Raw genomic sequence first — 26,384 nt, 5'->3', positions numbered from 1 at the left:
CGTATGTTTTAAAAATCTGGTACATATGTCTAAAGAAGCATTTTGTGACAATTGATTTAGTTGACTTGTTTTCATTTGCTAATTGAGTGTATGTTCTATTAAACATACTGTTTATTTTAGTGTAGTTACACTTAGTAAATACTGTTTTATTTGTATGCTTACATATCATGTAATATGTACTACATATGTAAATATGCAATGTCATCTTTTATTTTAATAGTCCAGATGGTATGGCTTTGACTTAAATAGTATGTTGAGTTCTGTTACAAGAGAATCAAGTTCAGCAAAACAACAGAGTTGTTAGTCAAAGATTCCCATTGTGCAAAGGAGCCTGTCTTGTCTTCCTGTGGTTTACTGTGTTGCTCTGAAAAATGCTACAAAGTTCACATCGTGATTTCAAAAATAAATTATATTATCTTAGACTTAATTTCATATATGACCCACCTGTCCCTCAAGTTATTTGAACATTTCAAAACCTTAGTTGCTAATCATTCTTCTCACTGTTCACTCCTGCTTTTTCATTTTTCTTTTAAAAAGAAGGACATGCTAATAACCATTTTTCAAAAAGAAAAGAGGAAATAAGTAGGAAGGGAAGAAGAGTGTAAAGGTAGGATTAGAAAATGAGCTGAGTGGAAAGATATGGAGAAGGCATTCTTTTTAGATGTTTGATCAAAGACAGCCAGCATTCGTGAATTAAATGTAAAAATGGTCTTGTTATTTAATGTGGATTTGGGAGAAGTGGTATTTAAAGATAATAGTACATCAACAGTTTAATGAATCTTTGGTGTGTTTTATAATTTTAAACACTTTATATCTATTTGAAATACAGAGGATGTTGTTAAATTGAATTCAAATAGATAATGTATGGAAGTGTTTTATAATTTATTAATAAGAGTCAGTTAATATGTAGATCATCTGTGCCTTTTGCTTCTCTTGCTACTTTGAAGGCATTTATTAATTTTTTATTTTAGTCTCTGAAAAGTGAAGAAGAGATAAAAAGGAAACACAATTTTTGCTGCTTTATTATTAAGGTCTCTTGGGAAGTGACAGGTGCTATAAGCTAAAAGAAAATTTTTCCATGTTATTCTTATCTCCTACTTACACCGTCAAGTTAGTTTATTTAAGGTACTTCATAAAAGTACTTTTTTGGGAAAGAAGGTTTGCCGTAGCAATAAAGAAACTCTAATCTCTAACCCTTAAGAGACCATGAAAATAATTATTCATAGTATTATGATTATTTGTCGGGCCAGGAAAAAACATTACATATAAAAACATAGATTTTTCAGGGCAAAATAAATTAACCCATGACTTATAAGAAATGCAGGGAAATATTTGGCTTAATAACAGTGATATTCTTGTAACCTATTGGAAATAATATCCAAATTTGTGAATTCTTGCTCTAGGGTTTAATATGGCTCAGTACTTTCTTTTGTTATCTCTAGTGTGGCTGGAGGCTCTAGAAAAATTAAAAATTATTCATTGATATTTTTAAACTCCAATTTAGACTTCTGAATTTGATAGAGTTGCCAGTCTTAAGTATTTATAACCTGGTACCTAGAAACATCCTTTTCCTTTTATGGTGGCAAACTTAAATCTGAACTTTGCTCTCCAACTGGGAATTTCTCTTTAAATTTTGAATTAGGAGAATATACTGTTCTCACTGAAGATCTAAATTTCTTAACCCTCATTTAATACTTATTGACATATTTCCTATACATACACTTGATAGTAGCTACAATCCCAAATGATCCTTTGCAAGGTTTATGTAAAGGATTTTAAGTAAATAAGGTCCATTCAGATTAGAACAGAATCACTTAGGAGAAAAAAAAACCACCACAGTTCTAATGTGAATTTGACATACATTATAGTGTTGGAAATACTTAATGGAATATTTTTAAAAGCTAAAATTTAATAATTATCCATTTGCTCAATAAAGTGAAGGTCTCTGAAGAGCTCCAAACTGCTCTGTAGCGCTTAGAGATAGTGCACTGACCTCACATGCAAACTGCAGTGGTTAATTATTAGGCTCCCGGAATAGTAATGAAATTGAGTTTCTGACATTTCATTTCCAGAAACTTGATTACTTTTGTTGAACTTCTTATCAGTTAATAGACTCAGGTAGAATCTGCTTCTGCAAGGAAATTCTAGGCTGATGAGAAGTGTCGTGAACTAGTCTTCTCCATGATATGCCTGATCTTGAGTGCTGTAGAGCTTCTGAGTAATTTAGAGTATACAAGGGAAGTGAGTTTGATCACTGATTATGCCCAGCCAACTCACCTGGTTTGATGGAGCTCCTTTCTAGGTGCCTGTGATATTTTCTAGGAATACAAAAATGTCAAGAACAAAATTCCAATCTTAAGTAGACCACACCACAGTTCAATTATTATAAGCTTGACTAGAAGCCCGATGCACGAAGGTTCATGCTAGAATGGGCTTTCCTTTCCCTGGCTGTCGGCACTTTCCACTCCAGCCCAGCCCCTTTCTGCTGAGGCCCCAGAGCCGCCTCTTCCCACTCCGGCCCTGCCTTTCCATGCTGCCCTGAGAGACCGGGGGTGGGGGAGAACACCTGTGTCAATCGCCATGGTGACGATGCAAGCATCCTGCCCTGTCACTTGGCGCCTGTGTATGCAAATTAACTTCCATCTTTGTTGGGTTAATTTGCATATCACTCCTGATTGGCTGGTGGCGTAGCGGAGGTACAGTCAATTTACATGTTTGTCTAGTATTAGGTAAGACGATTGTAATTCATCTGATTGTGATAATTATCATCCATGGCTATGAACAAAACTCTGGGCAGAGAATCATGGGCCAACTTACCCCAGAAGGTTTCCATAAATGAGCTTTTATGCTGAGTTTTGAATGGAACTGTGAATTGCCAAATTCAGACAAGAGCATTCCAAGCAGAGCGAATATCATGAACAGGATTAATTCAGTGTGGTGAGAGTATAGGGTAGACATGTGTATGGGGGAATAATGGGGACTGGGAAGATCTTTGTATGTTAGACCAAGGATCTGAACTAAATCTCATGGACACTGTTGGCTAACAAGAGTACCATGAGCCCTAGCTGGTTTGACTCAGTGGATGGAGCATCAGCCTGGGGACTGAAGGGACCTGGTTCAATTCTGGTCAAGGGCACATGCCTGGGTTTCGGGCTCGATCCCCAGTAGGGGGCATGCAGGAGGCAGCCAGTCAATGATTCTCTCTCATCATTGATGTTTCTATCTCTCTCTCCCTTTCCCTTCTTCTCTGAAATCAATAAAAATACATTTTTTTTAAAAAAAAAAAGAAGAAGTACCATGATAAAATGGGGTCAAGGAAAAGCTATAATATGAAAGATTGATGGGATCAAGAGAGAGATGAAGAGCACCTGAACTAAGAAACAGTAGGCAGGACTGGATTCAGATAGTCAAGATAATAGGATTTAAATCAAGTAGAAAATATAGATTATGTGAGCATTAATATAATATTCAATAAAATGCTGAATTGTATAAAATCAAATACCCAAATAGATGACGCAAATGTGCCATGAGTAATTACGAATGGGTTTCCTAAAGGCTTTGGGTGATTTGAATAGGGAGAAGAAAGGCGGGGGAACCTGCCAGTCAGTCTTACACTTTTTTTCTCTATTTTTACATTTGGGGATGCTAGTTTGGAGCAGAGAGAGTGTTACTTGGACATCTTATAACTCAGGACTCAGAGGCTAGTAGGCATTCATGGTTCTTCATCTGGGATGTTCAAATGCTTAAAGTCAGAGCCCTCTATCATGCTCTGACTCATTTGTAACATCATACTCATAAATGAAGCCTCTGATATATGGTCTCCTGTTTTCAAGGAATTACCTTGTCGTGCTAGCTAAGACCCACTGGACTAAAGCTATTGCAGGCTCTTAGCAACCAGTCAGTGTATGGCTGAAGTATGCTATACAAAATGCTTTGCTGGTACAGAAACTTAAGTTATTTGGATAATGAATAGAACACTCATAATTTTCTTTTCTTGTAGTCATTAATGTACTTCCATTTATTGTACTGGAAATATATGAAAAGACTAATTAATATTTCCAATTATTATAAGCTTTATAAATTTGATTTTATAAACATACACATGGAATATATATTAGATAAATACTATGAGTTTAAAGCATCTAATAAATTTTCCTTGCTTGTTTTTTCCTAGTTTTGGGGGCTTTGTAATAAGAATTTATTGTGTCACAAACTATCATTTCTTTCTCCTTTAATCTTGCCTTACTATATTAAATTCTGATTTTCATAGCAGCTATTTCTGCTATTAAAATTGTAAGTTAAGAAAATAGTATTTATTTCTAAAGCTATGTTTTTATAACCATAACAACATCTTAAGTGTATTGTTATATTTTCCTGTGAGTGACTCATTATTATGTGAGAAATCTAAACTTCTATCCATTTGTAATGTTCACCTTTGTAATTGTAACTAGAGACCCAGTGCACAAAATTCGTGCACAGGGGTGTGTGTGTCCCTCAGCCCAGCCTGCACCCTCTCCAGTTTGGGATCCCTCTCACAATCCAGGACTGCTGGCTCCCAACCACTCGCCTGCCTGCCTGCCTGGTTGCCCCTAACTGTCCTCCCCTGCAGGCCTGGTTTCCCCCCCCCCCAATTGTTCTCACCTGGTTGCCCCCAACTGCCCTCCCCTGCTGGCCTGGTCCCCCCCAACTACCCTCCCCTGCAGGCCTGGTCGCCCCCAACTGCCCTCCCCTGCAGGCCTGGTCGCCCCCAACCGTCCTCCTCTATAGCCTGGTTCCTCCCAACTGCCCTCCCCTGCTGGCCTGGTCGCCCACAACTGCCCTCCCCTGCTGGCCATCTTGTGGCAACCATCTTGTGTCCACATAGGGGCGGCCATCTTGTGGGATGGAGTGATGGTCAATTTGCATATTACCTCTTTATTATATAGGATTGTAGAGTTGTATGGGGAAATGTTAGTTCATTTCGATTGCATAATACATGAACCCTGTCCAGCATTTCACTGATGTAGAGGCAGGAAATTGCTATGAATGGATTTATCAGTATAATTGCAATAAAGAAGGTTATAAATTGTTTGAATTTAGAGATAATAAGAATAAGCCAAGGAGAGCTGCAAACAAGAAATGGTATACTGGAACTTTCTCTAGCAGAGGCTTGGTATTAGTACTGTCACCAAAATAGTGTTGGATTTAAACTGAAAGATCATTATCCTTTACACTAAATTATAAACTTAACTAGATATTCAAAATTTAAGGATCTAATATTCAGTCCTTAGAAGCAGCAAACACAAAATGGGAACTGACTCCTCATACAAGGAGCTGAGCCTCCTTCCCAGTGTTTTTCATTTGGTCTGTAGCTATTAAGCCAAATGCTTGATCCTATTCCGGTTCTTCCACTGGTGTGGCAGCTTCCACCATCAGGCTTACCTGTGTACCCAGGTGTACCATTCTCTTCCTTTCCTTTCAGAGAGGCTACCATCTGTCTTCATCTTCTCTTCCTGGCCTTATTCTTTCACTCTGAAAAGTCTCTTCTATCAGTTTCTTTACCCTTCTAATTATAGACTTGCCACTCATGAAGTTTAGGAATATCAGATGTGTTTATAATCTTGAATGGTTTAAGAAAATATTAGAATCTTAGAGTAGGAGCCTTACTTATCCCTCTTAAAAACTGGATCCCTTGGTGGAAATGTTAGGCTAAATGTTAAAGTTCTATAGAACTAATCTGTGAAAGTACACATTGTGCCTACTGTTATAATATAGCAGGCATCTCTTTAACTCTGTTTTATAGATGAAAAAAAAAAAAAAGTATCAAGTTTTCTTGAGCAGTTACCTGAAAATGAGTTTGGTCTACTACTTAATTTTGGATTCTAATGAAGTAGTTTGTTTCACTTTAACCTGAGAGGTTCAAATTTGTATGATTTCATCAGATCATTTCACACTTTGCCTTTGAATACTATCTTAAATTATATTTTTATAAGGTCATTGTTTTTATTCAAATCTTTAATCACTCAAAAGTTAAAATGTATTTTTTATCAAAAAATCAGATTATTAGGCATGTACTGTAAACTTGATTATTTTACATATAATTCTAGAACTTTTAATTTAAAAACTCATTTTCATGCTTGCTTTAGTGTGAATGAGAGTCTATCCACCAGTTTTTAAAATACTGTTAATTTTGATTATTTCATGGTGTCAGTTTGGCATTTTTAATACAAATTCTGTATTTCCTCTCATTTGTTCCTAGGATACTGCTATTGTTCATCCAGTTCCCATTCGTATGACTCCAAGCAAAATCCACATGCAGGAAATGGAACTTAAAAGAACTGGCAGTGGTAAGGAATCTGTGTCTGGTCTGTATTAGGTTAGCGGGTAGGATTTTAGGTTAGCTTCAACTACATAAATACAGAAGTAATTATTCTATCAGGCTTCAGATTTCTTTCATAATTGCTTATTTTTTAACATAGTACTTTCTATTTTTTATTTAAATTATAAAACTTAAATAAGGACATTGAAAATATGAATTTTCTGATATTCTGTGTTTTTATGATCATTTTTGTGAATTTACATTTAAAGTATGTTAAAATTGTAACTGAAGAGGCATATGTTATAGTGAGTTTTGGCTTTGAAATTCTTTTGCTTAAGTTCTTGAATTTCCTCCTCATTTTAGTTTTTTTTTTTATCCTCACCCAAGAGTATATTTATTCTTTTTTTTTATTTTTTGAGAGGGAGAGAAACATCGATGTGAGAGAGAAACATCAATCAGTTGCTTCTCGTATGACCTCCGACTGGGGATTGAACCCACAACCTGGCTATGTGTCCTTACCAGAAATCAAATCCACAACTTTTTGATGTACGGGAGGACACTCCAACCAACTGAGCCACCCAGTCAGGGCAATTTTCTCCTCATTTTAAATTAAATGTTTTATAATTAGAGTTTCTCAAAGATACATTTATTTCCTATATTAGTCAACATCATAAATTACTTACAACCATTTGTGTGATGTTTTGTTTAAATAATTGCTTATCTAAAGGGATAAAATTAACAAAATATTAACATGCAAATTGACTTTTTTATTGTAAAATATCTTCTATATGGCAGAAAACAAAATTCTATATAAATAGGTTTATATTTGTTTTTATTAAAAAATATTATTTTTGCCGAAACCAGTTTGGCTCAGTGGATAGAGCGTCAGCCTGTGGACTGAAGGGTCCCAGATTCGATTCCGGTCAAGGGCATGTACCTTGGTTGCGGGCACATCCCCAGTAGGGGGTGTGCAGGAGGCGGCTGATCCATGTTTCTCTCTCATCGATGTTTCTAACTCTCTATCCCTCTCCCTTCCTCTCTGTAAAAAATCAATAAAATATATTTTAAAAATATATATATATTATTTTGTATTATTTTCCATGGATTTATTGGCTACTTTGGAATATCTAAATGAAGTATCATATACTCTGAGCTTTATGAATTTATTAATTCAAATGCCTATATCTTATGTTTTTACTTGCTAATTTTCTTTCCTACTAGATCATACTAATCCAACTAGCCCATTACTTGTGAAAACATCTGACCTTTCAGAAGAAAATAAGATAAATTCATCAGTGAAGTTTGCTTCTGGAAACACAGTAGGTAAGTGAAAGATACCACTACATCTTCCACTAGAAGTTTGTTAAGTCTGGATTTAGAGCCTGAATGATACAAATGTATAGCCATTTAATATTATCTTCACTGAATAAAGTAGAGAATAGTCAACCCTTTTAAACACCCTACCCGCTGTATGAGTAAATGGGTCCCCATTGCCACCTGAACCTGCTTCAGGACAGGCCTCCTGGTTGCCTTCCTCTCAATTAGCCAGATTTAGTCCATTGGCTCTTTCCCACTAGATCCTTTCTTTCTCTCACAAGAAATAGTGTGTATATTCAGTCATTCAGCCAGTGTGATTGAATACTATGTGCCAGGCTCTGTTCTAGATACTGGGGGATTCAGCAGTAAAATAAACAAACAAAAATCTTTCCCTTTATGGAGCTTATATTTTGTAGGGGAGATAAGATGAAAAGGGGGGGTGGGAATAACTCATGCTCTAGAAGGTGCTTAACACCCTGGATAAAAATTAAGTTGGGAAAGGGGAAAGGGAGTGACATGTTCAATTAGCTGGTTAAAGAAGGCCTTACCAAAAGATGACATTTGAGTTAAAACTTAAAGGAGTGGAGGGATTTGGCTGGGTGAATTTCTGAAGCAAAAGCATTTAAGGCACAGAAGTAGCAAATGTGAGGCCCTGATTTAGGAAACATGCCATACTTCTGCTGGGAACAGCAAGCAAACACCTAGAATAGAACTACTTAGCAAATTTAGCAGGTAGAGGTAGCAAATGTAGAAGAGTAACCTGGGAGCAGATTAAGACAGACTCTGACTGAGTGAGAGGAAAAGCCGTTAAGGGTGGTTCTCAACCTTTCTAATGCCACGACCCTTTAATACAGTTCCTCACGTTGTGGTGACCCCCAACCATAAAATTATTTTCGTTGATACTTCATAACTGTAATTTTGCTACTGTTATGAATCGTAATGTAAATATCTGTGTTTTCCGATGGTCTTGGGCGACCCTACTAGTGGTTCTCAACCTGTGGGTCGCGACCCACAGGTTGAGAACCGCTGCTGTAGAGTCTAAGACCATCGGAAAACACAGATATTTACATTATGATTCATAACAGTAGCAAAATTACAGTTATGAAGTATCAACGAAAATGGCTGCTATACTGGTAACGGGCCAAAAGGCAAGAGCCAAAACAGGGAAGACTTTTTAGGATATAGTTACTAGTATAATAATGCAGACAAGTGAACATGATGGCTTGGTCTATGGTGGTGGCAATAGAAATGCTGAGAAATGGTTGAGTTCTGGCTGTATTTTGTAGGATAAGACCACAGGATTTGCCTATCTATGTGATACAGGATGTGTGAGAGAGGACTCGGGGTGGCTCATGGGATTTTTGGCCTGGGAAACTGGGAATTGAGGATGACTGTGGTAGGAGTAGGTTTGTGGGGGAAGAATAGTTCAGTTTTAGACATCTTAAGTTTGAAATACCCATTAGAACATCCAAATAGAAATATGTTAGCCTTATTTTTTTACCAATTAAATAATTCAGTGATTTGACAAGAAAAAGGGATACATTTTGAAATATGTCCAAACAACCAGTCCCTTTAAGTTAGCATTCTTGAAAGTGAATAGGTAGTTTTCCTTTATATTGTTCCTAGAGTTCCTATTTTGAAATTCCTTTATTATGTCACAACTGTCAGTCTACTTCTGGATTCTCCGTCATAGGACTTTGAAGAAGTTGAAAATGATATTTCCTCAGGTGAAAAATTAGGAACCTCTAGCTAATTTCATAAATTTTATTATTGCCTAAGCACATTTTATTTTCTTGTGAAACTTAATTTTTTTCTTTATTTAAAATATTTCTAATTTGTTCTTTAAAAATGATTTTTATTACAAAAGTAATTCACACTTACTATAGAAGTGTAATAAAAATAAAAATGTTTATAATCTCACTGTTTCACAAATGCCCATGATTAGCATTCATTGTCCAGCTTAATCACCATTCTGTGCATATGCCATATTTTTATATAAAATGAAATTGTAATGTATGTACTGTTTGTGATCCCTTTTATGTGACTTATTTTGAGTATTTATGGTATTAAATGTTAACTTTTCTAGATTATAACTTACACTATATGCATAGTATTTTGTTGTATAAATAAGCATTTATTTGATTTATATTTAATTTTTTTTTTACAATATACAAAATATATTTAATTTTTTATAATAAAACTGGTATGAATTGTTAACCTGTTAGCCAGTCTGAATATCTTTGATTTGAAACAATAATTCAGTTATATTTGTTTGGGGCACATAGAGTTAAAGTGAAAAAATGATTATTATTAAGTAGGCTATATTCCATTTATCAGCAGATGGTTACAGTAGTTCAGACTCTTTTACTTCAGACCCAGAACAGATCGGGAACAATGTAACTCGTCAAAGGTCAGTATTTCTGTCAATAAAAAGCATATTAAAATATCTTGTTACATTTTAATATTTAAAATTATATAGGACCAAGTATAAATTACATATTTTTATCTATTCTTTAGTTCTTCACTTCTCTGAAGGCTGTTAGGTTATCTATTTATTTATGTAAAAGGGAAGTACTTTTGATTTTTTTCCCAACTTGAATAGAAAACAGATGAAACCCTTATTGTCTCATGGCATTCTGTGGAAGGTTTAAGAAGGACTTTGATAACTTCTTGACAGTAGCAATTTAATACAGCCCTTTTTTTAGGTAAACTGAGTCTCTTTAAGTAATAAATGTGCAGATTTCCTTTTATAGCCTTACTAGAGGCTCGTTGCACAAAGATTCGTGCAATGGGCCTTCCTTCCCCTGGCTGCCGGCACCGGTTTTCCTCTGGCACCCAGGACCCAGGCCTTCGCTTCGGCCAGAGCGAGGCTTGGTTACTCCGCTGTGGCAGAGCAGAGAAGCCAAGCCTCTTCAGTCTTCAGTCCTCAGTCATCTTCAGTCTTCACCTGCATATGCAAATTAACCCACCATCGTTGTTGGGTTAATTTGCATACTCACTCCTGATTGGCTGGTGGGCGTGGTGGAGGTACAGTCAATTTGCATATTTCTCTTTTATTGGTGTAGATGGCAAGTACCAAAAGAATTCTGTGTTTTAAAATGCTATCCAGAATCCCAGCCCAGTGTTGGGCTACCTATCTACCTTGAAGATCTGGGTTACATATAACTTTTCAAGCATAAACTAGAAAGGTGAGGGTGGAAAGGGTTTGTCTTCAAGGGCTTTACCATCCACAGAACACTGTGTGGAGGACAGAAGCATCTTTCTCCTCTCACTTCTTATGTGTGGTAAGTATCCTTTTGCCACACGCCTAGAGGATGTAGAGAGAGGCTAGTAATACAGAATCACCAAAGATCTTAGAGCCAGAGGCTGCTTCTTCATAGTTCTTCCTGTGTTTCTTAAAATTCTCAGTCATCTTGGATTTTATTCTGCTTTTTATCCCTATAAGTGAGGATTAGATTTCCAGAGTCCATGAGACTCTTTTCAGAATATAGAAAAAGTTGCCAAAACCGGTTTGGCTCAGTGAATAGAGCGTCGGCCTGCGGACTGAAAGGTCCTGGGTTCGATTCCGGTCAAGGGCATGTACCTTGGTTGCGGGCACATCCTCAGTGGGAGGTGTGCGGGAGGCAGCTGATCGATGTTTCTCTCTCATCGATGTTTCTAGCTTTCTATCCCTCTCCCTTCCTTTCTGTGAAATATCAATAAAATATATTAAAAAAAAAAAAAACTAAAGCAATTTACCAAATACCTTCCAAAAAAAAAAAAAAAAAGAATATAGAAAAAGTTGGTGGCAAAGAAGTGCATCTCCAGGTAAGTTGAGCATGAGTACAGCCACCTCTAAAATGGGATGGCCTGTGGTAACACAGGAATGGGAACTGCAGATAGTGAGCCAGATTCTACCTCAACTTGCCAAACTCCAGACTTTAAGCTGAAAAGTGTCCATGTCGGAAAGTAGAGTTTGTTTGTTTTCTTAAGATTTTTTCATTGATTTTTAGAGAGAGAGGAAGGGGAGGGAGAGAAAGAGAAACATTGTAAGAGAGAAACATTGATTGGCTGCCTCCTGCATGCCCCTTACCAGGGATCGTGCCCACAACCCAGGTATATGCCCTGACTGGGCATCTAACTAGCTACGTTTCTGTGCATGGGATGGCACTCACAGAACGCTGAACCACACTGGTCAGGGTTAGAGTGTTTGGTTTTTCTTTAATAAATATTTTAAACAAATATCTATAATTGAATGGGAAAACATTACACTAGTTTTGCAGTCTACCTTAAATTCTTGTTAATAACTCTTCAATTTTTTTTGAAATATTGTTAAATGTAAAATTATACTTTATAAAAAGATTATTTGCCATATGAAATAACCACTTGTGGAATGCACATCATAAATAGTACTGGCTTTACTCATTGTAATATGTGTATACCTACTTGAGAAAATATCCTTTGCTGCTTAGCCAAGTTTGAATGCTTAAAAAGAAAAAGCTCCAGTATCAGTAGCATGACCAACTGCAATGTGGTGACTTTTTGCAGGTCTCATTCAGGAACATCCCCTGATAACACTGCACCACCACCTCCCCCTCCAAGGCCACAGCCCTCGCATTCTAGATCGTCATCTTTAGACATGAATCGGACCTTTACAGTCACCACAGGTAGGGGTTAGAGAGTCGTGAATCAAATTATCATTTGATTTAAAGTCATTAAGGACACACAACATCTTATTTTCTCAACATGTCTGTTTTTATATTTATCCAAAGGAAAAAATTGGATTTAAAAAGTATCAGAGAGGGAATTGTGTTTTTTAATTTCTGTCTAAACTGTGTTTGAATTCAAGTGATAAAGATGGGAACCTGAGAGATGCCACAGAGATTGTAAAAGTATGATATGGTGATATCAAGAAGGAAAAGCTAATAGGTCTTAAGTTAGCAACAAAAGAGAGAGAGGACCCACAACTTACTCTAATATTTTAATTTGTATATAATCGGTCATTATTGTTATATTGATCAAAATAAAAAGTTAAGACACTGGGTAATAATGTCCTGTTTGGACATCGTGAGTTTGGAATTATTAGGAAAAAGAAATAATCAACAGGCCACTGGATTTGTGGGCTAAGAAAGATTAATCCATTATTTGAGAATCATTTTCATAGAAACAATAGAGTGAAGTATTAATTAAAAGAGGAAACTGGAAATCCTCATATCTGATAGCTAAAGATCAGTCAGAATATGGGAAGAAAACCAAGAATGTATAGTATTAGGAAACAAGGAGGAACATGTCAAGAGTGCCCTGTGCAAATGAACAAGAGAAATGGATTCTGAGAAAAGACCATGAGATTTGGCCATTAGATCACATCTCTGCCTTCCCATACTTAACAAAGTAATCTTTTAGAAATCTTTATCATTTGATCATATTCATTCAACCTGTTCTACTAGCGAAGTAATTATATACTTACTGAAAAGAAGACTTGTATATTCACACAGGACAACAACAGGCTGGAGTTGTTGCCCATCCTCCTGCCGTGCCTCCAAGACCACAGCCTTCACAGGTATTCTGCAACATATTCATTACTAAACATCAGTTATTACACTCCTCATGATTAACTGTTAAGTATTTGAATCTATTCTAGAATTATTTTGAAGATCCAGAATTACCGAATTTTCATTCTTGCTGAGCATTTAATTCAGGGAAAATAAATCTTATTTTGAAAGAGAATTCCAATAATAATTTCAGTTATTTTTTGAAAGACGCTACTAGTAAACCAAATGATAGTGTCTTGACAAAGGAGAGTTTAGTTGAAAGAACTGGATTGGGAGATAGGAGATGTCCATCTGTGTCTTGGATCTAGCAGTGACTCAGCGTGACCTCACTGCGTCGGTCTGGATGTGTTACTGCATCAGTAAAGGAAGTGTCAGATGACCTCTGCATCCCTGCCAGGTTGAAATTGTTTTGATATGCACAAAACTATTATGTTCCAGGGTAGATTCTGGATTATAGCTGTTAGTTTTATGTCACTGACTGACTACCTTTTACATGAATGAATTTTGTTGATTTTTTTGAGTTAGAGTCTTAAAATGAAGTTGAGTATTTGCAGTTAAAAAGATGGTTTCTTAATCATTAAAGATGCTCAAATTTGAATATTCCAGTATTTGTTTTATCTAAAGTGCCAGCAAAAATATTCTTACTGGGGTTAAGCTGTGAAACCCAATGAGTTGGTCTCTTGACTCAAGTGACCGGTCTAGTGGGGAAGACAACTGTAAAGAATTGTAAGGGCAACAGTAGATGTGTTTATGAAATGTTTTGCTACATCTTTACTAGTTAGTAAAGTCAGGGATCACATTGAAAAGATATAAGTAAAGTGAAGGAAGTAACACTTAAGTAGAGACTTGAAAGATAAAGTTGTATTGCTTTGGGAGAAGGCTTTCCAACCAGACAGAATGGTATGCACAAAGTCATACAAGTGTGGGGTAAATCTTCAAGGAAAAATGAGTTAGTTTAGAACAGCTGGAATAATGGGAAAGGAAACTGAAGAGGTCCAAAAGGGGCAGAGCGTCTCCTATATCATTATAAGAAGGGTACAATTTTTTTAGAGGAGATGGAAACTTTTTAACGGGTAAGCAAGGAAGAGATTTCTGATATATTCCTATAGCGTCCTGTACTTGCTTTGTCATAAAACTTTCACACTATTTTAATTCCTGTTAACCTATGTCTCATCCTGCAGTAGACTGTCAGCTTTATTGGGCATGGACCTTATTTGTTCACTGTTATAACCATAATGCTTGGCCAAAAGTAGATACTTGAAAAAATATTTTTGGTTGAAGATTGTAGAAGGATTGGTCTGGCAAAGAAGTAGAGGATAAATTGAAGAAAAGCTCACTGAAGTGTTGGAAGAATAATTAGCACACTGGTTTCTACACTTTAAAAAATAACCTTTTTATAAACATAATGAAACATTTAAAAAAACACTTGTTTGAAGAACAAACAATTGCACAATAGCCCAATTAAGAAAAAAATAGATGCAAGTGAGAATCAGAGAGTAGAACCTAACTTTCCCCTCTCCTTATGCACTTTCTTTGCAATAAGAATTTTGTAAAGGTATTTGTTTTATTGGGGTTTTGTATCTTTTTTTTGTTTGTTTGTTTGTTTTGTTTGTTTGTTTAGTGTCTTAGCATTTCTCTTCTGGGTTTTTTAGAGCTAAATGTTCCTGTAGGTCACCTCCCTGAATTTACAGATAATATAACAGAGCATCTTTTTAATAATATTTTAAAAGGAAAAGAGGCCACTTGGTGACTGGTACACCAATGAACTGTTTGTTCTCTATTCTGAACCATCGTGCAGGCTCCTGGTCCCACAGTGCATCGCCCAGTGGACGCCGATGGCATGATAACTCACACTAGTACCTCACCTCAGCAGATACCAGAGCAACCAAATTTTGCAGATTTCAGCCAATTTGAAGTATTTGCTGCATCAAATGTAAATGAAGAACAAGATGATGAAGCTGAGAAACATCCAGAAGTCTTGCCGGTCTGTTTTTAAGGGCTTATCTAATTTTCCACAGGGACTCTCCATATCTTACTCAGAGCCGGTCTGTAAACAGAGGAGCCTCTAAAAGAGCAGATATTAGAGTGAACATCAGTGAGCAAAATATCTGCTGCTGCTGCTTGGAGATGATTTATATTTCTTAGGCCTGTGCTTCTCAATTTTTCCATTGTCCTTAGACTCCTGCTAATTGCAGTGTATTGCTTTAATAAGAATCAGAATCTGGGTGGGAGTAGCTGTTGTGTGAAAAAATACTGCTCTGGGGTTGCTTTTTTTTTTTTTTTTTTTTTTAATCCTCAACCAAGGATATTTTTCCATTGATTTTTAGAGAGAGGGAAAGACAAAGAAACATTGATGTGAAAGAAACACATTGATTGGTTGCCTCCTGCACATGCCCAACTAGGGCTCGGACCTGGGCCAGGGAGGAGCCTGCAACTGAGGTACATGTCCTTGACCAGAATCGAACCTGGGACCCTTCAGTCCCCAGGCCAACGCTCTATCCACTGAGCCAAACCACCTAGGACTGGGGTTGCATCTTAATGCTAAGCTTCTGACTGTGTGATTTGGTGAAGATATCCATGTAGCAGTAGGCTGTGGTTGCCATAGCTACACTCAGTTTGTATGCGAGTAAGTCACTTTAGTTAGACTTACAGACTACAGGATGCCAAAATGTACCGTAATCTCTGGGTACAATGCTCCTGGAGACTCTGTTTACTTCTAGTTGCAAGACCTTCTCTAGGGGTCCCTGACTTCACTAACCATAAATGTGGAATTGGAGGGACCAGAGGAATTTTAAAACCTTGGTTCTGATTGCCTCAACCCAGATTGAGCCTCTCTGACAGATCCCAAAATCCATGTTCATTTGACTGGCATCATTTAGCCAAAGGTTTCTTATAGATCTGATCCGTAAAAAAATTTCTACTAGCTACTTCTTCAAGCCTGTAACCTGTCTCACAGTGGGGTCACAGGGTATGGCCTGTACCTCCAGGAAGGCAGGGGAGAACCTGAGGGGGGAAGTACCAGTGTGCACAGGGTGCTTGTCCTCATGCCCCTGGGTGGATGCATCCCTCCCAACCTCAAGAACTTCCTAAATTCCCTCTGGGTACATCCTCAGCCCTCCCCCTCACCCTCAGATCTATTACCTTCCCTCCTCTCTGCTCTTCAGTTGTAGAGAATGGTCATTTTACAGGGTTTTCTCAAATTCCTTCTCATCTTCATCTCAGATTCCTTATTGTCATAGCGAATATTTTCTTAACATTTTACTCTAGTGCTTTATGTATATATTTATGCATAATTATATATTACTTATATATAATTAGTAATAATATATTCATTTCTAGGTTGAAAAAGCTTCTGATCCTGCAAGTTCTCTTCGAGTTGCCAAAACAGATAGTAAAATTGAAGAAAAGACAGCTGCTAGTGCTCCCGCCAATGTGGTATGCAAGAAGTCTTTTATAATATTGATCATTTTGTACATAAAAAAGAGGAGATCATTTATACTTTTTAAGATTTTAAAGATGACAAAAATCTTAGAAATAAAGTTAGAGAACATCTAACCCATTCCTTTCACTGTAGCATCTTTACTCTGTCTCAGAATATGATCTGCCTGTTAAATATTCTAGATAATAGTCTATCATCCATATGAGTACATGCCACAGTCTTAAAAGTTATGTGGTATTACAGTCTTCTAAGTACATAAAGTATAACTTCCTTATTGATCATATTCAGGTGTGTGTTTTTTAAGTATAGTAGGGAAAATTATATCGACCCTCTAAGGTTAATGTTACATTCTGTGTTCTTCAACTGTTTTAAGGATAATTTTTTTCTCCAGTATTTTATGAAAATTTTTAAGCATACAGAAAAATTGAAAGAATTTTACATTGTATATCAGTTAATATTTTACCATACTTGCTTGATCACATATCTTTCTATTCTTGTATCTGTCTATATCAGCGATTTCTAACCTTTTTTATCTTATGGCACATATAAACTAATTACTAAAAATCTGTGGCACACCAAAAAATATATATTTTTGCAAAAAAATAGATACACTTTTGATTCATTCACACCAGATGCCTATTGTGTTGGCTGTTGTCATTTTTCTATTTGACAGTGTAAGGAAAAAGAGGTCAGTGCCCCTAACTGAACTCAAGAATTGCGTGTTTTAAAATTCTTTGCGGCACACTGGTTGGAAATTACTGATCTATGTCAATCCTTAACTGCTACTTTCCCCTTGAAAGAAAAATTTTGCTAATTTTTTCCCTATTTTCATCCAGAGATTTCTGATAGTTATTAAAGTAGCATTTGTTTCTCAAAGTGCTTAAATTCTACTTTATGAATACTTTATTGTTTACTACATTAGTAATTTTCTGTGTTGTTTTTTAATAGTTAATATTTGTCAGCTCTTGTTAACAAATTAAAAATAGCACTTGCCGAAACCGGTTTGGCTCAATGGATAGAGCGTCGGCCTGCGGACTGAAGGGTCCCGGGTTCGATTCCAGTCAAGGGCATGTACCTTGGTTGCGGGCACATCCCCAGTGGGAGGTGTGCAGGAGGCAGCTGATCGATGTTTCTCTCTCATCGATGTTTCTAGCTTTCTATCTCTCTCCCTTCCTCTCTGTGAAATATCAATAAAAAATATATTAAAAAAAAAAATAGCACTTAACCAAAGAGATGGCAGTTGAGTCTTTTCATTTATTAACAAGTCAAGTCAGGCTATGGTAAATACTAAAATACCATATTTGATTCTGTTGAAGACAGATTCACAGTTTACAACAAAATATCCACTCATTTTCATTAGTTATAATTATTATGCACCTTAGTGAAGGGTTTTTTAACAGTGCCTAACTTACCACTTCTTTACAAATGGCTTTATTCATTAAGATGATGTATTTTAGTATTTTTGAGTAGGAAATTTTATGGTGATAATGGGTGTACATTCCTGGACACTTTCTTTTATATTTATTGAACAGATATATATTGAGCATGTGTCATGATCATGTTAAATCTGTGACTTATTACAGCCTTGAGTCAGATTCAGGTCTGATATTACCCTTTAAAAATTGTCTAGTCAGTACATTCACAATTGTGATGTCAAGTAGGAACATCTCCTATTGTAACTTAAGTCAGGTGTTGCTACAAATTATAAATTGTTTTAAAGTAGGAAAAGTGATTTAATTTTTGGAATAAGTGGTTTTTACGGAAAGCTAATGATGTTGACAAAATTCTGACTAACCATGAATGTCTTCAGGAAATGCTTCATTATTAATGGAATTCTTGTCTTCCAGGGCAAAGGTACAACACCTCTTGCTCCACCACCCAAACCTGTTCGAAGAAGATTAAAATCAGAAGATGAGTTAAGGCCTGAAGTTGATGAACATACACAAAAGACAGGTGTCTTAGCTGGTGTTCTTGCATCACAGCCTTCTATTCCTAGGTAATCAAAGCTATCTTAAATACAGTTAATTACTAGGAACAAAAAGTACAGTAATTAAAAATATCAAACGGAAAGAAATTATGGTCAGAATAGTTCTGTAGTTGAAGAAAGCTTCTTAATTGTTGCTCTTTGAGAGTTTTCTCATTTATGAGGAGGTAGAATATTCTTTCCACTTTTCCCTTCTATTATTAAGTTCTTTTCCAATTTCATTTGAGCACCCTATTGCACACTTTTAAAAATTAATAGTGTAGAGTAACACTAATATTTTAACTCTAGTTCTTTTAGACCAGGACTTTGCAGGCTAGATCTCATGGGCCAGAATCAGCACATGGCCTGTGTTTGTAAGTGCCATGAGCTATGGCTTTTACATTTTTGTAAAAAAAAAAAAAAAGAAAGAAAGAAAAAAACAAAAATATGACCTTCAAAACCTAAAGTATTTACTGTCTGGCCGTTTATAGAAAAAGTTTGCTGATGCCTGCTCTAGACTAATAAGTTATTTTACAGAAGAAGAAGAATTAAAACAATAACAAAAATTAAGCTTCTGAAGCGTAGATACTTTTGGTTGCCGTTGAAACTAAGTGAGGTTAAGCTAGACTGATAAGGCAAAAAATGCTCCAATTTTTCTGGTTTGCAGGTAGATCACGGAAGAATGGAGAGAATTTAAAGATAAGAAATGACAAGGTTATTTACTTATTTTGCCCTCTTTATCTCCTCAGGTCTGTTGGGAAAGATAAAAAAGCTATTCAGGCATCAATTAGACGCAATAAGGAAACCAACACAGTTTTGGCCAGATTGAATAGTGAATTGCAGCAACAATTAAAGGTAATGTGGTTTCTGAATGTTTGGGAAGTTCCATGGGCACAGAGCATGTCAGGGTTGAACTGGAACTTAGAGGTGATCCAGCAATGCTTATACTAGTATGAAACTTGCTCTGTAGCAAGAGAAATATGTATCTAAAATGTTTTATATGCCTTTGAGTCTTTTAATATTAAAAAGAATATTTTATACTAAATGCTGATATGATTACCTTATAAAGGCATCGATATTCTTATAATGTTCCTTTACTTTTCATAATGAAACACTGGAGAGGAAATATGGTGACCTTAGTTACCTCTAAGATCACATATATGGCTCTCTCTACACTCTTATTTAATTCTGATTTGAGTATTGTCAGCTTACCTTTTATCAAAGATAACTCAGATTCTCTTAAAGGGACTAAACAGGTCTAAAGAAGAAGAGGGATGGAGGCAATTTAGATCATCTTGCATGTGGAAAAGACAAGCCTTAAATAGAAGTGCTTAGGACCAGTGTGTGTTCCTGTCATCTGTACTTGAGAGGAATAGTTTTGTTTTTCTTACTTGCTCTAGCCAAGATTTTTTTCAATCCCTGTGAATAAAAATTAACCACAATAATTTATGGCTTAACATTATTAAGCATTCATGTTTTATAAACCAGTGTTTCTCAAACCTTAATGTGTGTATAGTTAACCTGGGGTCATGTTAAATGCAAATTCTGATTCATATTAGGTATGGAGTGGACCCTGAGAATTCTGCATTTCTTATAAGCTTCAGATATTGGAGATGCTGCTGGGCTGTTGACCCGCTTTGGGTAGCAAGGTTGTAAACCACAAAAATGAGTAAAAAAGAGTTTGCAGAAATGTAAAATGAATACAGAGTTTGTTCTTTTCCATAATATTGTGTTCATATCCTCATCCAGCATTTGTCACACTGTCCTGGAGTTATTATCTGTGGCACATTTGTCTGTACCCTACTAAACTGAACTCACCAAGGATAAATTGTAATTATTTCTATTTAGGATAACTATAATTTATGCCTAAACTTTTGATTAAAAAGATACTTTTGATTACAAAGAGGGAGTGAGGTGTTAGTACTTAGGCCAGGACATCAGAGGTAAACTGGAACTGTCCTAGATAAACTTGGAGCCATCTTGCCTCCATCCCCTAAACCTAGCACATGTTAGGTCTTTAGGGTTCCCAAACCCAATTCCAATATTAGGAGGCGGTCCCCCATGCCAACAAACAGTTCTGACACTGGCAGGGTCTCTGAGAATTCAGCTCAATTCTGACACTGTCTACCTGGAGATAATACTAGATTCTAGAGGTTAAGAGCTTCTGATCAACTGGCTACAGATGGAAGTTCCAATACCATCACTCCACGCCTCCTCCAACTAAGAATGCTAATCTCACAAGTCCAGGTTGTTACTGGTACTTCTGACCAACTGGCTATAAATTAGAGGTTCACATAGCCCCCTCCTGGGGTTCCATTAATTTGCTAGAACTCAGAGAAATGTGTCCCTTATTAAGAACACTGGTTTTAAAAGGTTCCAACTCAGGAACAGCCAGATGAAAGAGATGTATATGGCAAGGTATATGGGAAGGGGGCAAAGAGCTTCCATGCCTTCTCCAGGCTGCACTCTCCCCACATCTCCATATGTTCACCAATCCAGAAGCTCTCCAAATACTGTCCTGAGGGTTTTTACAGAAGCTGCATTACTTAGGCATTATTGATTAAATCATTGGCAGGGCCTGTTGATTCAACCTTCAGCCAGGGATGGGACTGAAAGTTCCAACTTTCTAATCGCTTGGTTGGTTCTCCTGGCAACCAGCCTTAGGTGCTTTCCAAAAGTCATTTTCATTAGTTTAACAAGATACCTTTTCCCCCACCCCAAATGCTTGGGAAATTCCTAGGGCTTTTGGGAGCTATGAGCCAGGAACTGTGGATGAAGACCAAATATGTATGCGATATACAGAGTTTGGGCATCTGAATGACAAATGTATTATTTCTTATAAATCATAATATCGCTTTAGGCATTTGATAAATGTCTGTTGAATGAATGATATTCTTGCAAAATTTTTTGATCAAGAAGACATAGTTGGTCTATGATTATAAATTTGGTTTGTTGTAAAGGAAGAGTTTAAAACTAAGGACAAGCTTGCTAATACCAAACTGAAGACGAAAATTTTGTTCATAGTTGTTTTTCTGAAGAACGAAAGAAAACCATAGAAACATGTATATAGGAGCCATTTTAAGAATCACCCTTCTCATTATTTCTGAGAACAGAAAATAGGAAGTATGGTACCAAATAGGGAAAGGTAGTTCTGGTTGAAATATGATACTATCAGTATTATGGGGGAGGGGAGGGAAGGAAAGTAGATAAGTTAAAATTTGCTGGCTATCTGCAAAGACTGCTCAAAATCAACAGTGATTAGAAATTCTATTGCAAAATAAGTTTATTCTTTGTGAAACTGAAATTCAAAATGAGGTTCAGGCATTGCTGTAACCAGATGTAATCACCAGGGGAAAGAATCTATGTTAGTTAACTTATCTATACAGTTATTGCAGGGAATAGGATTCATGCATAATAGCCATTGTTGTGGCAGAACGTGGAGAACGATCAGCCAGCACTGAGGGAGGAAAGCTTAACCTTTATTTTGCAGATCTGCTAGTCCAGGGGAATGCTGGATCTAAAGCCTAAACTGAACACGTGGGGAGGCTCTGACCTATAAAACTCCTCCCATGGCTGGCCCCTGAGGGTCCCCGCAGCTCCGCCCAAGTCAGTCTTGACAGGGCCTTAGGGGCATGCTCTGCAGCTCCGCCCTAGTCAGCTATTGGGGGGCCCTGGGGTTAGGCTCCGCAGCTCTGCTCAAGTCAGAGTGGGGAAGTAAGACTACAGTTTTAACCAGATACTGAACTAGGTTGTAAGCCCTCCCCCCATTTTCCTTTTCACCATCATTTGCAAATATTGGCTTTTCTAATAATTAAACAACAAAAAACATTTTATTACCCTGATTTATATAATAAAAATATTTTAATAGCATATTTTAATATTACATACATAAAGAAACATTTCTAAAGTGTCTTTTTTTAAAATGAACAACTGTCCCTTTGTTTTCTTAACAAATTTAAATTGTTTTTTTGATGCAGAGCTGTTGTTAGATGTGCCTTAATTTTTATAGATGTTGAAACATAACTTGGCTTTGCATCTTTTTCAGGATGTTCTTGAGGAGAGAATTTCCCTGGAAGTTCAACTGGAACAACTTCGACCATTCTCTCACCTATAAGCCAATTGCCGTTAACTGTGAACATACCCATTTTTAAGCAGTTTTGAGTTCAAGCCAATTTGGAGGCCCAAACATTCAGCTCACTGCTTAACTCAACATTAAATTTTATGATTCTGTTTTGCCCTATATGTTCACCATTGTATTTAAGTATCTTTTATTTTTTAATTTCAACAATAAAAGGGTCAGGATGACTTTTTCTCGAGGGTATATTGTGTTTATTGGCACAGCCCACCCTTGTTATTCCAAAGCATCAGTAATACATAACATTGGTCCATTAGACTTATGTGTCCAAAACTTCACACTGATTTGATTTACAGAATGGGTTTCTTTTTACATCTCAAGCATATTTGCAAAAGGAGACAAAAATAAGTAAATTCAATTTGTCTTCTCTTAAATTAAATGTTTCACATAAAGCATCTATATTCTGTAAAATTCTTTAAAATTAGTTTCCTATTTAAATTTTTTATTTGAAAGAACTGTGTTGGATAAGGCCTTCTTTAACCGTAAGCTCTGCAGTAATCAACATTCTCTGGAGTCCTTGGTATTTTCAGCGTTCATGTCAACTTGGGGCTTAGGTTCTATATTATTTTCTTTATGAAAATTTGATCAGTTTCACCAGTAACTTAAAATTGTTTTGTGTGAGATTTTAATTCAGCAACATTCAAACATATGAAATAGCTATGAAGATAGACCTTTCTTAATTATACCCTAAAAGTTCAAGGGAAAGTGTTGAACCAACACTTTGACAAACAACCTAAGTACCATCCACTTGCAAACATCACTGCTTTTTGCATGACTTATACACTTAACTCTCAATTAAAAGCTTATACTCATCAGTCTCCAAAGAGATTATTTTATAGTAATATGTTTTAAAACTTCTGAGGACATTAATTATTCACAAAATAAATAGAAATGTCTTAGGATTTCTAGTTTATCTTCAGCTGTCTTTGTCACTCACTCTTTTGCCATGTAGACAGGTTTTTCCTTATTAACGGAGTTTCTGAAGTGTGCCCTATTCAGGATGATAGACTGTCTTAGGATTTGTTTCAGACCACATGATATATATACATTTTGGTCAAATTTGTAAGTTTGCATTCACTGCTGACTAATGGCAAATGTTCCCTTTAATGTTTTATTCTGTCTGTGGGATCATACATATTAAGCTGCATGGATATATCATAACTGAATCAAAATCATCATAACACTAATGAAGCAATATTTTAAAGTTTTATACAATTTTTAACAAGAATTTAAATTTTTAATAATTAGAAGAAATTTATATTTTCATTGCTGAAAAAAAAAAATGTTTCAAATAGCCTAGTTCACAATTCTATAGTGTACTAGTAGATTGTATTACCTTACAGGAGAATATGAAACTAAAAGGAAGCTGACAACCAAAAGCTTCCTAGATTAATACACCTTTTATCTACCATTAACTAAATAAAAATACTTTTACTACATATATCAGCTAAAGTTTCCAAGTACCTAAAAGGTTATGGCTTCAGTTTCTTAAATACGTAAATGAAGACTTTAAAGAATGGCCCAGAAAACTGCTCAACACCTATTTTGCTGTTTCTCTGTTTTGAAATAGACTTGTCTTCATTTCTTTATTTTCATTCAACTAAATTCCATTACAGGTAAGTTTTGGTAGGCTTCCATTTATTTTTATTTTTTTAGAAGTGTTTTTTTCCAACAGCTTTTCAATTTAACAACGTCACAAAATGTTAAAGCTTTTTATTTGGAAGATCTAAGAATTTTATTTAGCAATCGAACATTTAAAAATTACAGAAAACTTTTTAGTACTTTGTAATGGTATATTTTTAATGCTCTCTGGAAGAGTACGTTCATATTAAGGATATATGTGACAAGTTACTGAGTAAATTTCCATTTATATTTCCTATACATATTTTTAAATTAATAATTCATGAAAACGTTAAAGATTATTGATAAATCACCAACAAATTGAATTATTTCTCTAGACTGATCATTTAAGAAATTTCATTCTGATTTTATTTTTTACTAGATCGTGAAAGAAAACTTTAAATATACAATGTGCTTGTTCTGTCTTAGGTTTTGTCAGTTAAGTAACTCTAGCTAATAGTGTCCATGAAAAATAACTACCAAAAGAGGTGGTTCAAAATCTTGGATTCAACTTGTTCTTATTGTGCATTTCACATACTTGAACACAGATGCTAAAGTTGAAAAGTTAGGAGGAAATTTATGGACCATCCTCGCATGGAACAAAAAATATTTGTCTATCTTTGCCTGAGAATTGGCAGCCCTGATGTTTTCTTAAAGTCCAGTCTCACTTCTCCATGGTACTTTTTATTGTATTTAGGAGTACTGACAACCATAGGAACTTGTCATCTTCAGCTTCTGTGGCACAAATCCATTCATGTTTTGGACCTTGAAGAATAAAGGCATTCTTGATATCTGTAAAAATATTTGAGGTTCACTAATTAATCTTTGCAGGTAACAATCAAAAGGAGAAATTGTTTAAAATTCAAGAATTGACCAGTGTCTTCTATCTATAAGAGTATTTTGAATACTAAAAGGAATTCAAACAAATACAGTTTAGGATATAACTTAACTTTAGAATAACTCAAATATATGACATCTAAAATAATACTGTCTTTATATTATAACTGATTTTAATTAGCAATTATACTTGAAGACTAAGTGATAGATATTTAATGTTATTTAAATCCTTGTCTTCACTGAGAGTTATAGATGGAGATGTGGAGAGCTAGGCCTAGACAACTTTGGTATGAGGGCTGATGACAGAATTAAGGCAACTACTTAGCTGAATGGCCACTATCTATTAGGGTACATCATGATATTTTAACATAGAGCATAGCTAATTAAGGGGAGTCATAACACTTTTAAACATACCCAGTGCTTATAGGTAACCCATTTTATCTGAGTGTGTCTTGTAGGTGGAAATATTTATTCCCACACTTGGTTTTCTTTTTTTCTCAGGCTCATATTTAAAATGAGACTGAAGCTAATGAGAAGCAATTCTTTTTAGATTAATTTTTTCTCTGAGATCTTGGTTCCACTTTAACCGTGAGTCCTGCCTTTACATGCAATGAAAAATACTGGAATGAAAGTGCTCCATTCAGGTTGTCTGGCCTAACAGAAATATAAGAAAGAAACAGGTCCTTTCAGGTGTGGGAAGTAGAGGGTAGGAAAACTAAAAATAGGCACATTTGGTTTAGGTTTAAGTCAAAATTGTTTTTATAACAAACTAGAGGCCCGATGCATGAAATTTGTGCAAAAGTAGGCCTTCCCAAGGTAAGGAAGGCCTTCCCAAGCTTACCTCTGGCACCCAGGACCCGGGCTTCCTTCCGGCCACTGGCAGGCACCCGGGACCCAGGCTTCCCTTGAAGCCCCGGCTTCATCTGGATGGTCATCCAGAAGGACGTCCGGTCTAATTAGCATATTATGCTTTTATTATAGATGCTATTTCTATTGAGGTTATTATGAATGAAATGTTTGTTACTGAACATCCTTTGCAAATCTGTTGATTTATTCCTTCTTTACTCGCAATTTAAATGGGAATTTAAGAAAAGGTACAGTCAAATATGTAACCATCACATTTCTAGTAGAATGGAAAAATAATAGATAAAAGTCTACAACTGTAACATCCACAGGCAGTATACGGTAGTGGGGTAGTGGTTAGGGGCTCCCACCCTTCTCAGACTTCAAAGAATCCTTTGTGA

The 26,384-nt window shown here is 36.0% G+C and overlaps 2 protein-coding genes across 17 annotated transcripts in view; one reads left to right on the top strand and one right to left on the bottom strand.

The window, feature by feature from the left end:
- REPS1 (RALBP1 associated Eps domain containing 1) overlaps positions 1-22,858 on the top strand; it is a 77,858-nt gene extending 55,000 nt beyond the window's left edge. For 6 of the 16 annotated variants that reach the window (XM_080665290.1, XM_080665285.1, XM_080665293.1 and 3 more), the window contains 10 exons: positions 6,239-6,326; positions 7,520-7,621; positions 9,953-10,025; positions 12,143-12,261; positions 13,072-13,154; positions 14,945-15,130; positions 16,486-16,581; positions 18,433-18,581; positions 19,298-19,403; positions 22,594-22,858. In XM_080665290.1, the coding sequence (XP_080521416.1) occupies positions 6,239-6,326; positions 7,520-7,621; positions 9,953-10,025; positions 12,143-12,261; positions 13,072-13,154; positions 14,945-15,130; positions 16,486-16,581; positions 18,433-18,581; positions 19,298-19,403; positions 22,594-22,662 (1,071 nt within the window). In that variant the 3' untranslated portion in view covers positions 22,663-22,858. The remainder of the gene's footprint in view (positions 1-6,238; positions 6,327-7,519; positions 7,622-9,952; positions 10,026-12,142; positions 12,262-13,071; positions 13,155-14,944; positions 15,131-16,485; positions 16,582-18,432; positions 18,582-19,297; positions 19,404-22,593) is intronic. The other 10 variants (XM_080665298.1, XM_080665286.1, XM_080665287.1 and 7 more) reach the window with 3 other exon arrangements.
- Positions 22,859-24,810: 1,952 nt separating this feature from the next.
- The window catches only part of ECT2L (epithelial cell transforming 2 like), a 72,037-nt gene continuing 70,463 nt past the window's right edge, over positions 24,811-26,384 (bottom strand). The window contains exon 24 of the mRNA XM_080665282.1: positions 24,811-25,095. Coding sequence (XP_080521408.1) covers positions 24,968-25,095 — 128 coding nt within the window. The 3' untranslated portion in view covers positions 24,811-24,967. The remainder of the gene's footprint in view (positions 25,096-26,384) is intronic.

Source organism: Plecotus auritus (assembly GCF_963455305.1).
Source record: "Plecotus auritus genome assembly, chromosome: 4".
Lineage (NCBI taxonomy): Eukaryota > Metazoa > Chordata > Mammalia > Chiroptera > Vespertilionidae > Plecotus > Plecotus auritus.
Note: the sequence above shows the minus strand (reverse complement) of the source record. Positions and strands in the feature narration are given on the sequence as shown.